The 16294-nt window shown below is 42.1% G+C and overlaps 1 protein-coding gene across 3 annotated transcripts in view; it reads right to left on the bottom strand.

The window, feature by feature from the left end:
* Window positions 1–16294, bottom strand: part of ULK4 (unc-51 like kinase 4) — a 498780-nt gene that overhangs the window by 273955 nt on the left and 208531 nt on the right. For all 3 annotated transcript variants that reach the window (XM_018066892.1, XM_018066893.1, XM_018066891.1), the window contains one exon: window positions 3582–3630. In XM_018066892.1, coding sequence (XP_017922381.1) covers window positions 3582–3630 — 49 coding nt within the window. The remainder of the gene's footprint in view (window positions 1–3581; window positions 3631–16294) is intronic.

The raw sequence follows: 16294 nt of genomic DNA on the forward strand, positions 1-16294 counted from the left end.
GAGATCACGGTGGACCACCAGCCAAACAGGTCAAATGCTGCTTTGTTTTTTAATGAGTGGCCAGAAGACACAAGCAGTAGCCGAGGGGTCTCAGTCCAATCTTTTCATTATGTCTTGTTCTGATTGATCAAACCACCACGAGAAGCTGCTTTATATACACCAGACACCACCTAGGCCCTTGAACTTAGAAACCAAACCAACTAAAGTGTACACTGCGTTTCCCTGAATCTAGGAATCCGTCAGTTCTAAGGTGCACCGTTATTTTATCAAGCACTACAGAGGAAAAATGCTGCCAATTAAACTACGGCATGATTTCTTACTACTACATAATTTTCATTTTATTTTTATTGAAAGAGTTCTTTTAACCTTAGACATATTTTTTATAACACATTATTCTTGGGCACTAATAAAAAGAAAAGGAAAACTGAAATGTATCGGTTAAGGCAATGACAACCAGGTCACCTGGCTGAAGGCAACTGTTAAATGTCACTGGTTTGGGAAGTACAGTCCAGTTTCAGAAATGTTAAAATTTACCAAAAAAATGTACAGCACAGATCAATAAAACCCTCCATTATTCCTAGTTCAGTGACAAAAATGTAAAAAGGACAAGGCAGTAGTTCATAGGATAACTGCTAAAAAAGACACTGCATTGATTAAAAATGTATTTATACAGAGAAAAAAGTTCAGATTATTCAACTCAAGAAAGATGAAAACACAATAAGGATTCGAGAATATTCTTCAAGGACATCAAAAGTCCTGTCCCAAAAAAGTAATTTCCAACTGTTTTTTCTTTACATTTTTTTTTAAATATACTTTTAAATACATTAAAAAAAAAAAAAAACAAGAGCCTACAAGAAACTTGAGTATGGAGCTGTTCTATCTGGAGGAAGGGTCTCACCTAAAAATGCCTCTGAAGTCACACAACATGTGACCAGCTGGAATCCTGACCTGGAGAGTGTGTGTAACCTCCACCCACTCCCTGTGACAGCTACAACCCAACAACAAGGGTTTAAATGGTGGCACTGATCAATTAAACATTTGCACAATATGAAGCCTTGCTAGTTGTCTGTGATACAAAGATTCCGCATGTTATTGCAGGGAGGGAGGCAGGGGTCAGTAAGCCACAAGGGGGAATTTTCCACATGTGGGATTTCAGACCTTGAGATGACTGCCAAAGGCGGGATGAGAACTTTCTATCAGCCATAAAGAGCTGTAGTGATCTTAGCAGGTCAGAAGCCCCCTGGGCACAGCAAGGGGGTGAGTAACACCAAGAGTTTCAGGTCTTGTCAAGCTCCAGCTCTCTGTGTCTGCAACACCAAGTCTCTTTTCAAGCACAAGCCAGATGTGGCTGAAAGTGGACAGCCTTGGCTCCTGGCCCCTGCCCAACCATGTAGCTCTACCCAGCAGTTTATGGCACCCATGGCCCTCCAAACACAAATCCGACTCCACAACAAATTAGCAAGTAATGTATGTCCTGCGGAAGGTGGGAGATGCATATACTGCCAGGCGAAGCTTAACAATCCCCACCAGACAGCTGTTTCTCTATTTTCTCAATTTTTTCTCCTGAATGCCTGAAGGTTGCTCTGCTGGAAGCGAAACAAGTGGGCACTAGAGCAAGGCCTGAGGACTGGGGGCAGATTCTCATGGTTCCTCTGGCTATGTTCTTGGGCTCTGCTGAGACCAGGACAGAGAGGAACGCCACCGAGCAAGTATGTTTCCCTTGCAGACAAAACCAGGGAATGTAGGGGAGCCACCTCACTGATCCCTTCCCTGCTGCCTGTAACGAGGACAGAGGCCCTTTGATATCACGTGGGGATGGAGCAGAGGGGAGGATGCCCCGGGCCTGGACCGCCTTCACTGCCCCTTCTTTCCCAGCAACCCTTGGCTCCCTCAAGTGCCTGACCCAGCTGGCGAACTGCCGTGTATAACTGTAGCTCCCACGGCCCAGATCTGCCCCTCTGGGTGCAGCTCTCAGGGCCCGTCACGAAGCGGGGCCAGAGGATTGGGAGCGTGGCTCCGCTGGGCTTAGGACCCAAGCGGAGTGCCAAAAAACACTGCCTTCATCTGCATGCTGCTTTGCATCTCATCTGCATCCCCATAAGAGACTGACCTAGACTTGCCTGTGAGTGTCCAGGAGTCTCCGGCGGAGGCGTGGGTCAGCGGTGGCTTGCTACAGGGTCAGGAGCATGGAGTGCGGCAATGTGTGCATGGGACCTTTTGAAGGAGGTTGCCACTATCTTCTCCTGACACTTTAAAATCCCCTTTGACCACTGGAAGCAGTTCAATCCTCTTCGGATGACAGCTCTAGGTCATCTTGGTGTCACTTGCACATGCTTTGGGAATACCACCCACGCCCACGTCTATTCCTGACCTAATTCAAATAGCTCAGCAAACCCCATAGCTCTCCTCCAAGAGCAATCTGTGGCCAAGAAAAAGAATGTTTGAACCATACAGGCCTATCAGAGCACAAGTAACGTGCAGATGAACGTTTTAAGATGATTAGAGACAGCTAATTTTCCATGTGTAGGGTTATCTGACAGTATAAGCTATTGCTCTATGGACGCCCGAGTCAGGTTCCACCGATCTGACTAGGGACGGGTCCCCTCCTCTGCTGCTTGCAGTGGCAGCCACGGAGGGAAAGTTTTTGGCAAAGGGCGACAACCCACCGAGGTACAAGAGAACACTTCTTTGTCTAAGGGCACGCCCTTGCTGTAAGTGCCAACTCGGTTTTCGGTGTAATTCTCAGATTTAAGTTTAGTATAAATAGAGATTTAGCAGAAGTGAGAAAAGCCAACACTACATCCCGTTTTATTCTCTACACACAGTAACCAGAGAGGAAAGGTTTTCTTTAACCGGCGGTTTTCAATCAAGCTGCGTTCTATGAATCGGGGTGGGGGTGGGGGGTGGGGGGGAGGAAATGGTGTACAGAAGCTGAGCTACTCTACATTCTGAAGAGGACAACTTCCTGCCCAAAGGCATCAAACTGCTGACCTGACTCAGTCATGACAGAGAGCTTCATGCTGAGCATGAGAACATGCAGACTGAAGCACAGCGATCAGCATTCCGCCCTTTCATCCACAAACCAACCTCAGATACAGTATTCTTTGTATATTTTGGTGTTGCTCAGTCGCTAAGTCGTGTCTGACTCTTTGCAACCCCACGGACTGCAGCACGCCAGGCTCCCCTGTCCTTCACCATTGCCTGGAGCTTGCTCAAACGCGTGTTCATTGAGTCAGTGATGCTATCCAACCATCTCATCCTCTGTCATCCCCTTTTCCTGCCTTCAATCCTTCCCAGCACACGTCTATATATATCTTTCTATAGTAGATAACGTAATGTTTAACTTAATAGAAATAAAATGTAAACGATTTCCAGAAAGATGGCAGATCATTAAATAATATCCCTGTACAATCTCAGAGCTAGACAGGAGCTCAGACAAGGAAACTGGGGCCCAATAAGGTTAAGTGACACCATGGACACATAATCCTGCTGTGCAGGCCACCCAACCAAACAACGTGGCCAAAACTTTAAAAATGTTTAAATTTGTCACTTGAATTTCAAACACATATTTCTTCTCTTACCAGAATTACTTCAAAAATGCGTGGGATCAGTTTGCTGTCTTCCACAAGTCTGTTAAAAAAAAATGCAAAGATAATTTATTACTAATGATTTTTAAAATTATTTAAACTGCTGCCCTGACATGGAGCACTGCAGCCCCATGCTTTATGCTGAAATTCTGTGACTGAGGAATAGTATGATTAAATATTCATTTTAATACACTGAATTACATTTAAACACAAGAAATGTGAGGCTTCTTTGTGAATCACTATTAGCTTTACCTCATTGATCTGCAGCAGGCAAAACCTCAAACAGATATGCACAAATGTAAAAAAAGTATTAAAAATTCATAATTATTATAAAGACTATCAAAATAAGCAATGCCAGCTGAAATAACGTAACCTATCCTTCATGTAGTTAAATTATAAGCTTGCCACACTATAATCTTTCATATATACCTCATTAGTTATTTTCTCAACATTAATGATTTAATGCACAATGATTTTTAATGATCTTTAACTTTAAAAAAAGTAGACACCAATCACACAATAGCTTCTAGGCACTTTCATCAAACCTGGTTATAAGTTGTTATCTATTTGTAACAGAAGACTTTCTCCAAGCAATTTAAGGGAAAACAGCCTTTATTCAAAAGGGATAGTTTTTTTAAGAACAATACTTCAATCTCTAAATATTCCTTTAGTCCAAGGGTCAGAGAACTTTCTCTGTAAAGGGCCAAATAGTGAATATTCTAGGCTTTGCAGGCCACACAGTCTCTATAGCAACAATTACCTCTGTCGCAATAGTATAAAACTAGGTATAAATAATCTATAAATTAATAAGCATGGCTATGTTCCAATAAAATTTTATTTTCAAAAAGAGGCAGTTTCCCATATTGGCCCATAAACTATAATTTGTTGATCCTCCTTCAGTTTAAAAAGAAAATAAAATTCCTTAACTTGACTAGAATTTACTTTGTAGGATAATCCAGAGCGCTCAAGACAAGCATATTCCTTTCGTTGGCTCTTTGTCTATTTCACAGAGGATGTCAGGTGGATAGAAAGGGAATTTATCATCTGGCCTCCCCGGAGCTTGTTTGTCTATAATACTGCATTGATAAAAGAAAAGCCTATGAGAATAGCAAAAAAAAAAAAAAAAAAAGATCACAGTGTTTTACAAATATCTGTTAAGGAAAAGCGAGCTACAGAGTGAAACTCCAAAGACAAGACGCACTTAGAAAGCCCTAGCTCAGTATCTAGCAAAAATAAACATGATCATTTTCTATAGTCTTAATAGATCAGAGGGGAAAAGTTTTGGCTACAAGTATTAAATTCATTGACATTCTCTCACTTTCCTGGGCAACTGCAGGCTCAGGAATGAAGATGGACCTCCTTATACCATGAGCGGGTAGGACAGGAAATGCACAAACTCAGGACCAAATGCAACTTTAGGTCAACACATCCTTATTCCTCTTCCTCTGTTTCCTAGATATTAACCTCATCATTTCCTAAACTGGACTTCTGAAATTTTCGTGATATATACTCTTATCAGGCCCAGGCCTAAAAGAGCCAAGCACAGACATCTCTGAGTTTGGTTGCCATAGCAACCAAAAGCCAAGAATGTCACAGGGACACAGGCACCACTGCTTCCTCAGTGGTACCAAGGAGTGACAGTTCCCTGTATCACAGCCCTACTCCAACATTCGGATCCAGAAGCAGACACTCACAATGCCAGACTTTTTATGATGGTATTTTAAAACACGTTCTATTACCAACATGTGTGCATGCTAAGTTGCTTCAGTCGTGTCCGACTCTTTGCAACCCTATGGACCCTATGTAGCCCTCCAAGCTCCTCTGTCCATGGTATTCGCCAAGCAAGAATACTGGAGTGGGTTTCATGCTCTCCCCCAGGGGATCTTCCTGACCCAGGGATCAAATTCCTGTCTCTTGTGTCTCCTACATTAGCAGGCAGGTTCTTTACCACTAGTGTCATATGACTACACAAATGACCTTAATTCAGTCTTAAAAATTGCACCTAGTTCATCTTCAGGTCTCTGCATGACAAACAGGCTTCTCTGCACTACCTCTTAAGACTCTTTTAAGTTCCAGCAGTTCGATTCTTACATTCTTCTGAACACAATCAACCAGAACAATTGTGTTCTTTGATCTGAGTAACACATCATTTAGAGCCACATCTGGAAAATTAAAAGCAAAATCAAGGTTAAAAAAAAAAGATCACTTTTAGTGAAAAAAAATTTTTTTTCTATGACATTTTCTGTGACCCATGAACTAACCTCACATGTAATCCCAAAAGAATGCTGAAACAGGTATGGGAGAGGGGTGGCCACAAACACTTACAACTATCTAAAATGCATCACTTTTCCAGACTGTGGGAAGTGACTGGTAAGTGGGCGATGAGTACTCACTAGCATTTTCTTATATTTAAAATAATAAAAATAGATATCTAAAGGTGTCACATATACTATTGTTTCTGTGACATTTTTATTTCACTTATGTGTGTACTGGGTAGTGACCTAAAATATAGTTTGTTTTATTGTGAGTTGTATAAAAAACATCTGAAATCCACAGATTCCAGGCTGCTTCAGAGAGCTTAGTTTTTAATATGGTCTTAAATTCTGATTTTAAAAACTGGGTCTGCTTACTTGACACATCTCCTTTCATATCACCACAGGTCCAATTAGTAGCTCAGTTCTCAAATGACCAAACCCTTCATGTGCTCTGAATAATGGAGTGCTCCTCCTCTGACTTGATATTCCGGGGAGCAGCTCCGGGGCTCGGGCCTCTGTAGACCAGGGAGAACGAGGCTTACCTCTGAACAACACGGATGTGGCTGATTCTCAGGGAATTATTCAGGCAGAAAGTCTTAAATCATTATACTAGACTTTGGAAAATCAGGATGCAAAAGGCAACCTTGTTTGGGGGCTCTGTTGTGGTTGGCCCCCATGACTTAAATGACCAGTATCGTTTTACTACATGAGTCTGTTATTTCCTAAAATTGAAAAGAATGAAACTGCTATGGCTTATGGACAGCCTGAGGACAGGAAGGGCAAGATTTATCTGAATCTTCTAAACCAAAAACAAAGTAGAGATCTTTTTGAAATTATCCCACATCTTCAAAGGATTGTGAAGTTATTTACTGTAGCAAACTTTTCTCCTTTATGTTAGCTATCTAAGCACACTGTGTTTAAGTAACTCCAGATGATTAAGTTGAGTACACTGCCGTTTCTAAATTCCAATCCTGGGACCACTTTACATTGGGTTTTTTTGGGGGTTTGGGGAAGGGATTCTTTTTCCCCTTAATGGTGTAATTAATGATAAGAGTGTGTGTGATGAAAGAATTTTCCTTACAAAGTTTGTTTCAGGAGATTCACTGGGATTTTTGTATATCTGTGGTTTATGTTATTACCAAAACAGGTACTGTTTGCATTAGAAAATTTTAAATGAACTTGTGAAAATCTTTAGGCTTTATTATTTGGAATTCTAACTCCCCTCGTTCTTAAAGCAAATGTTGCCATTGGTGTTGGGAAATTTGTTTAATTTTTAATTGATGAATTATTTTATTAATTGATAAATTATGTATCAATAAAAACTTTAAAGTATTTACTGATGTTTGATAACTCATTTAAAATACCATATATTTAAATTATGATAAATACTATGGTTGAGATCTAACCATGGAAGCCATTAGCACAAATTACAAGAAAATTTTATCACAAACCATGCTAAATGATAACCAAAAGGATTCATTATTATTTAACGTATACTTTAAATAACAGGGCAACACTTTTGATGTAAGAAAAAACAATGGCTTTTGAGGTAAAGTTATTGAGTGACCTATGGAGTCAAGGTGGCCTTGATTTTCTCTCTTTTCTGGCACAACTACTTTTCATATACTTTGAAAAGAGGGCTAAATATAAACTAGCAATATTTAGATACAAAAGACCAGGTGCAACTTAGGTAGGAAAACTTGGTGCAGGGAGATCACTCTAGCTCTGTTCAGAGAGATACAGCAGTAGGTTGGGTTGAATTTCCAACTATTATTAGCTTTTTTTTCTTTCTTTTTTTTTTTTTTTAAGAAAAAAGCAGGCAGAGGATCTCCACCTGCTTTTCACTCAGTTATATAGGCAAGAAAAGTGGCCTCCAAAAGTGATACAACATGTCTACAGAAACATGGGGGTCTATCCATCGAGTTACACTGTCTTGAGTTTGCGTCCTCACTTGAAGGCTTTAATCTGCTCCTAGGGCGGAGACCACACACGTGAAGAAGGGCCACGAGCCTAGAGCCACCGTCCTCACCAGTCAATCCTACCCTTCAGGAACAATGTCCTCCCCAAAGGCTTCTCCACCGTCTCTGCAATTCTGGAATCCGTCTAGTCATAAAGCTCTTACTTAGTACTGGGGACGTTGCTTCTTCCTGGATACTATGTCGGGTTATGATTAACACTTTTGAACCCTTGTCATGAGCTAATCTTACAGCTCAAAATCAATGCCTTCAAGCTCAGTCAAGTCCAATGGCTTGACAAATATCTGACAAACAGATATCTATAATAGCACTTAAATGTGGAATCTGCAAGAATGGTACAAATGCACTTATTTACGAAACAGAAATTGAGTTACAGACGTAGAAAACAATCTTACGATTAACGGGGGGAATGGGAGGGATAAATTGGGAATTGGGTTTGACATATACACACAACTAATAAAGACCTACTGTATGGCACAGGGAACTATACTCAGTACTCTGCACTGGCCTATGAGGGAAAAGAATCTTAAAAAGCGTGACTATGTGTATACGTAAAACTGAGTCACTTTGCTGTATACCTGCAACACAACATCGTAAATCAACTATATCTCAATGAAAACATTTTAAATGGCTTGACAGATACATAACCAAACAAGAAAACAAAACTCAACTTCCATCAGAGATATATGCACAGGGTATAGGTGACCAGACATGGGGAGAACTTAGTGAGGAGCCCAGACGATGGAAAGGTGATCATGAGCCTTGAAAGACAGGGGAGTGGCCAGTTCCAGTGTGGAGACTGCTGTGCCTACCTAGAGATGGTGGTGAAGAGAATCAGAGAAGGCTAATTAGTAAAGAAACAACATAACTGTCATGCTCGCAAGTGTGGCTTTCACCCTGAAAGGATGGAAAGCCTCCAACGGATTTTAAGCCGAAGAAGGGACGCAGTTGGATTTGTTATTCAAACTCCAATCTGACAGTTACAGGAAAAAGGAACCGGTGAAGAATTGCAGGCTAGAGCATCGCTCCTCAAAGAGTGGTCTGCAGGCCAGAGCCAGCCTGCCAACAGCCACAGATATATGACAATATAGTGACAGAAACTGGAGAGATTACATCTTTATGTTAGACCTGACGATAAATTTAAATGTTATGGCAGTTTCAAAACATGGCCCCACCAACACAAGATGACAAACACGACATCTGCATCAAAGGACCTGTTCCTGAGATGTTTACAGTGGGGCATCCTGGCAGAAACCACCTTCCCCAGGGAGCACATTTCACATCACCAGGAGTCAGACATACTGACGTCATATACACCCTGATATCACGCGTCAAGGAGGGCACATCCTCACTTCTGGGGTATGCTTGCGAAAAATGCACCACACTAATCTAACCATGAAATATTCAAGCAAATGTGAGAGGCGTCTTACAAAATAACCACTCATGTATGCCGAAAGTGTTAGTCATGAAAGACAACAGAAGGTGAGCTCTTTACGTCTGTGTGAAGGAGACTATGGGATGGTTTGAGAGAATAGCACTGAAACAAATGCATTACCCGGTGTAAAACAGATAACCAGTGCGTGTCTGCTGTATGACGGAGGGCACCCAAACCCAGTGCTCTGTGACAACCAGGAGGGACAGGGTGGGGAGGGAGATGGGAGGGGGGTTCAGGAGGGAGAGGAAAAAGCATACCAATGGCCAATTCATACTGATATCTGATAAAAACCATTAGAATGTTGTAATTATCCTACAATTAAAACAAAAAAAAAAATCTTTAAAAAAAAAACAACAGAAGGGTGAGAACTGTCCCAGATTGGAGCAGACTAAGAAGTTGTGAAAACTAGAAGCAGTGTGGGCTCCTAGGTTGGACCTGGGACCAGAGAAAGGACAGTACTGGGAAGACTGGCCAAACTGCAGTAAGATCTGCAGATTAGTTGACAGCGAAAGATGTTTCTCCTTGGAAGAAAAGCTGTGACAAACCCAGACAGTGTATTAAAAAGCAGAGACATCACTTTGCCAACAAAGGTCCGTATAGTCAAAACACTATTGGTTTTTCCAGTAGCTTTTCCAATAGTCATGCATGGATGTGAGAGTTGGACAATAAGGAAGGCTGAGCACTGAAGAATTGATGTTTTTGAGCTGTGGTGTTGGAGAAGACTCTTGACAGTCCCTCGGACTACAAGGAGACCAAACCTGTCAATTCTAAAGGAAATCAACCCTGAATATTCATTGGAAGGACTGAAGCTGAAGCTCCAATACTTTGGCCCCCTGATGGGAAGAGCCAACTCATTTAAAAGACCCTGCTGCTGGGAAAGAATGAAGGCCGAAGGAGAAGGGGACGACAGAGGACAAGATGGTTGGATGGCATCACCGACTTGATGGACGTAAGCATGAGCAAGCTCCAGGAGATGGTGAAGGACAGGGAAGCCTGGCATGCTGCAGTCCACGGGGTCGCAAAGAGTCGGACACGCCTGAGCAACTGAACAATGAAGTCTATCAATGCTCATTTCCTGGTCTTGAAAGTTGTACTATGGCTCCATAAGATGTTACCACTAGGGGAGGCTGGGTGAAGGATATACGGAAATTTTCTGCAATATTTTTGTAACTTTTCCACAAGCCTAAATTTATCTCAAAATGTAAAGGCTTTTCTTTTTTAATGGTTCCTGAAGTCTTTGAGTCTCCTCTCTTTTAAAAGTGGGGTCTGCGTCCTCTCTCTTTGGATCCTGGCAGGTTTGAAAGTGCTTAGACCAACAGAGTAGCATAGAATTGACACTATGTGATTTCTGCTCATATCCTAGGTTTATTTTTTTAATTTCACTTTCATGGCATTTTAGAAAAATGTTTATTCCAGCTATCTGCTGCTGCTTAACAAATCACCCCCAAATGCAGCATCAGAAAGCAATAACTACTTTGTCACATCCATGGCTTCTGTGGGTGGTGAAATCTGGACAGGGCACACTGGGGATGACCTTTGTCCCCAGTGTTTGAGGCCTCAGCCGGGGAGACACAAAGGCTGGGGCTGACTAGACCAGCTTAGAGACTGTAATTATCTGAAGGCTTCTCTATTCACATGTCTGGTATCTGGGCTGGGATGACTCAAGGAAGGCTGTTAATTCTGTTGACTGGATCACCCAGTACTGCCCTGTCCACGTGGCGTGGCCTCTCATAGCAGACAGCTGAGTGCCAAGCAGGAGCCTTCCGAGAGAACCAGGCTGAAACTGCATGACCTTTTGTAACTGAACCTTGGGACATAGAGCATCACTTGAAAACAGTAAGAGGTTCACAGTCCAGCCCAGATTCAGGCGGAGGGAACCAGCGCCATCTGAAGGAGGAGAGGCACTGTCACATAACAGAGGAGCATGGGGCAGGAGATGCTTTTGCATCCACTTGATAAAACACAGCCTGCCATGGGCATGGTGTGGGGCTGCAACATGTTGAAATGTCCAAATCTATTTCTTCACCAGATAGTTTGAGTAACACCAATACAGAACCAGAGAGACCAGTTAATACGCTACTGCAATGATGCAACGGAGACATGATTGAGGCCTCGTACTAGCTGTCTGTTGGTGCGTAACATATTACCATAAAATTCATGGCTTAAAACACACCCACTGACTAGCTCAAAGGTCTGTAGGTCACAAGTCTAGTTCAGCATGGCTGGGTTATCTACTCAGAGTATCCAAGGTCTAGAATCAAGATGCCAGCTGGGTTAAGTTCTCATTTGGAGGGTGGAAGGGGTCCAATTTCAATCTTACTACTGACAGAATTCAGTTCCTTACAGTTGTTGGACCCAAGTCCCTATTTCCTTGTTGGCCGTCAGCCAGGGATCCCTCTCAGGTTCCTGAGGCCATTCTCATTCCTTGTCATGTGGCCCCTTCCATCCCCAAAACCACCAATGGGGACTCTCTTCCATGTAAAATCCTTCTCAAGCTTCAGATCTCTCTAACTGATATGTCTTTGACCTCTAGATCAGATTTAAATGGCTCATGTGATTAGTCAGGCCTACCAGAAATGATCTCCGTATTTTAAGGTCAACTAGTTTGGGACCTTAATGACATCTGCAATATCCCCTCACAGCAGCAATAAATTAGTCTTTTAACTGAATAACTGGGAGAAGATGGGCTTGGAGTCTTGAAGGTTATCTTAGAATTCTGCCCATTACAGACCTGACCTTGCCTCCACCTCAATTCCATCTTACCCCACCTCCTTTTTTAAAAAAATGTAATTCAGATTTGATTCTTTGAATAAGCTGCTTCTGACCAACTTGGGTACAAACCCCAAAATAGATGCTGGACATTGGTTAGCTTTCCAGCAACACTGGGTACGAGCTTTAGATTTCATATTTGTTCACAACTGAGCACTAGACTACAAACAAAGCTTTTTTTGTTTCTTATGGCTTACATAATTTACCAGCTAAGTGGGCCAACAACAGTCATTTTAAATAAAAAGTCTCTAACATTAGCTGAATTTCAAATTATCGGTTCAGTGAATCAGCTTCAAAAGGAAATGGTTTCATAATGTTTAGTTATGGCATAATATTATGTCTATCTTGAAAGCAAGAAAATTTATGATGTTTCTCCTTGAAATGTTTGCCCTTGCTTGCAATGCTTGCTAATTGTCTTTTAGAGAACTGCAGAAGCCTTCCCGATAAAAGGACACATATAAAGACTTCTTTCCCCAGCAACCCAAAAAGGCAGGGTTAGGATTTTAGCAGCTTTAGCACAGAGAATTTCAGACCTGGTCATCTTACAAAGATCTACAGAATCCTCCATGGAACAGGCATCACACTGCTTCCCAGAGGACATCTGCACCCCAGCGGTCCCGAAACATATACAATATAAAAACCATTTAATCCCAGTTATAAAGCCGACTGCTTCACGTGCTGACAAAGTGTGAGAATTAAACAACACACGAGCCATACCAGAATGCGCCTCTGAAGTACCAAAATCTCCCACTGCCTAAGACGGCATGAGAAAGGCACAGCGCTCAGTTAGGAGGCACTTTGGTTATGTGAAGAAGCAAATGTTTTCCAACAGAAAGGAGATATTAGGCGGAAAAAGAAGAACATTACATTAGCAAGTGTGCAAAACGCTTTTCTATTATGTCAATAGATGCCCAATACAGCCCTGCGAAAATCCACACCTAATGAATGAACCTAGGCAAAAGGCTTCTAACAGGCAGTAGAAAGGTGAAAAGGAAAAGCAGCGGTCAAGAGGCTCTCCATGCAGCATATGGAATGACTGACAAGACATCTCTAACTCCTTCTAATTCTAGCCAGAGTCCCATTTTGTCTATGGCCTTACAGGAACCATCCCTACACAGGCGATGATGCGCTTGTTACCCAGCCAAGGGCTTTGGCCGCGCCTCCCCACAAACAGCCCCGTGCTTCCTGTGCTGGGCCCTGAGCCCTCACCCTCTTTCTTTCTGAACTCCGTGGCTCTGCAGCTGGCCTCCCTGATCTAATAATTCACTGCATCCTTCGCTCCTCAAGACACAGTTCTGTATTGGTCCCACAGCTCCACGTATACTGAAGCTACAGGTAAGGAGCATGTTCATCCTTGCACCAAACTGGCAAAGACAACGCGCAGAAAGAAATGCAGTCAGTAAGAGAAAGGTCAGGATGGGACACAGGTTCCTAAGAGAATCACTAGACTGTATATTATGTGGACAGCATTTCTTTCCTCTTAAGGACATGAGCTCAACACTAAAAGTAACACTTATAGGGACTTCCCTGGTGGTCCAGTAGCTAAGACTCTGTGCTCCCAATGCAGGGGACCTGGGTTTGATCCCTTGTCAGGAAATTAGATCCCTGGTCAGGAAATTAGATCCCACATGTCACAATGAAAGATTCCACATGTGAATACTAAGACCTGGTGCAGTCAAATAAATATTTTTTTAAAAAAACACCAATTGTAGATGAGATATTTTAAATTTTATTTTCAATTCCATAAACCTGCTTATTTTCTATGACTCCTTTTTGTCCTGTTAGTAACAAGAGATCTTTCTCGAATCCACTTGAAGTCAGGCTAAGATTTCTCCCTTTTCTTGCTCTCACTCAATAAACATTACTGAGTGCCTACCATTACTGAATACAACACACTAAGAGCTACGTCAAGTGTTAGAAGTGCTATGAGAGATGGCTATAAAGAGTACAGAAGGGATCACAGAAATCGTCTCGTCTATCTGAGATGCAGAGTAACTGTGGATGGCTCAATAACCAAGATTTCCAGTGCTGCCCATGTGCTAGCTCAGTGGATTCTAACAAAGAGAAACCATAGGGATGATGGTGATGACTAATTCCTTTTTTTTTTTTAATGAGAAACTGAGGCACAAAGAAATGGTCTAGTGACAAGAAGTGGGGCTGAGACACAAACCTCGGCAGCTTAGATCAGTGTCCACACTGCACAGAATAAGGACTGCTTCAGCTGAACTCTGAAAGAGGAGTAGGTTATTGATCAGCAGCGAATGAGGGATGGAGCAGAAGGGGAGACAGGACAGGCAAGAATGAGCTGTGCCCTGGGCAAAGGGAACAGAGAAAGGAAAAACAGGATGGCTCCTTAAGGACACAAAAAAGGCAAGTTTATCGCATAAGCGGAAGAAGTAAAGAGAAGGCAGCGCAACATCAGGCTGGAGCAATAAACCAGGGCTTACTGCAGAAGATCTTGTTATCTCTGCTGGTGAGCTCAACTTATTTGATAAACTCCAGCCTGTAGACCAAACCCTGCCACCTGCCAGTATCTGTGTGGCCCACGAGCTAAGAATACTTGTCAGGTTTCGAAATGGTTGGAAAAAATCAAAAGAAGAATATTTTATGACATATGACAACTGCATGAAATTCAAATTTCAACTTCCATAAAGTTTTATTGGAACACAGCCGTGCTCATCCCTTTACACACTGTCTGCAGCTGCTCTTACTCTACAGTGACGGAGCTGAGTGGCTGCAGCAGAGACCATACGGCGAGTGATGCCTGAATGTTTACTATCTGGCCTTTCACAGAAGACGTTTGATGGGTTAGCACGTGTCCCTGCTCTAGGTGACTGGGTGCCACGAAGAGGAGGACTAGGCAACAGGGTGCCATCACCAGCTTTACATTTTTACGATGGTCATTCAGGCTACAGCGAGAGGATGGGCGGAGCACAGAAAGAGCTGAGAACAGGAAGAGCAGCCAGCTGCCAGTGATGACTCGCAAGAGCTGATAAGAACCAAAGCAGGAGTAAACAGGAGAAGATTAACAAGGCTGTATCAGCATGACCTGAAAATCTGTCAAATACAGGGACTTCCCTGGTGGTCCAGGGGCTAAGACACCATGCTCCCAGCGCAGGCGGTTTGACCCCTACTCAGGAAACTAGATCCCCCATGTCACAACAAAGACTCAGATATAAATATTTTTTTTAAAAAAGAAAAGAAAACCTATCTGATGCAGGAGAGAAAGAAGAGGAAAGAAGTTCAGAATGACTCCAGTACTTCATTTCTTCTGGGGGCCACCGCCATGACCACCACCAGAACAACAAACATCACAACAAGCAACCTCATCTACGGAAGCTCCTATACAACAACTCACTGAGCTTAGGGCTTCACCTCTTACTTACTTCTCACTTTGAGACAGGCATGACTAACCTTACAGAGGAGGACATTAGAACTGAACCTTATCCAAGGTACACAGCTAATTAATTTCAGAATTCATGATGTTCAGCTGCTCTAAGATACAATATTAAGACAATGTTTCAGGGAAAGGCTAGTCTGGACAAGAAGATGAGTTAAATTTGGAAAGAGGAAGGACAAGTGAGGACAGACACCCAGGGAACACCAATATGTCAATGTGTAAAGAGCTGGCAAAAAAAAGAAAACCTGGAAGTCTCGAAAGTTCACCAGATGTAGGAAGCAAGGACATCAAAGGGAGTAAAATGGAAAAGAGTAAAAAAGAATAGCTTCGTCTTCTTGGTGTTTAGATTTTCAGTTCAGTCTCAATTCCTGTAAGTTGTACTTTCATTACAGAGTAATTTTAGGATCCCCAAGCTCATTTCAGGAGCTACTTCGAAGATCAATCCATGATACGGGTGCTAACAGACAAAAATAGAGAGAAACTGAAACCACTGACCCAAAGGCTATCCTGCTGACCACGAAAACTGTAAGATGGGTTACAGATTGTCACTTGTATTCTATCTTTTGATAAGAACCACCAGTCTGTGTCTGTGTATGTACTTAAGAACTGTGTGCTTTTTCCTGATACAAAATAACCAAAAGCCTTAATAATAATACCTATTCATATTAAATTATTTCCATAAAATATATAAATACAGAGGCATAAAATGTATTCACTGCATGTTCTACTGGGGAGAATAGCAAAGCATTACAAATAAAATATTCTAATGTTAGCACTATCAGAAAATCATTAATAAGTTTTAATGTATTATTTCCTTGTTTTTGGATTCACCTAAGACATGGGACCAATGTCATCTTTAAAATAATACTTAC

Source organism: Capra hircus, chromosome 22, assembly GCF_001704415.2.
Source record: "Capra hircus breed San Clemente chromosome 22, ASM170441v1, whole genome shotgun sequence".
Lineage (NCBI taxonomy): Eukaryota > Metazoa > Chordata > Mammalia > Artiodactyla > Bovidae > Capra > Capra hircus.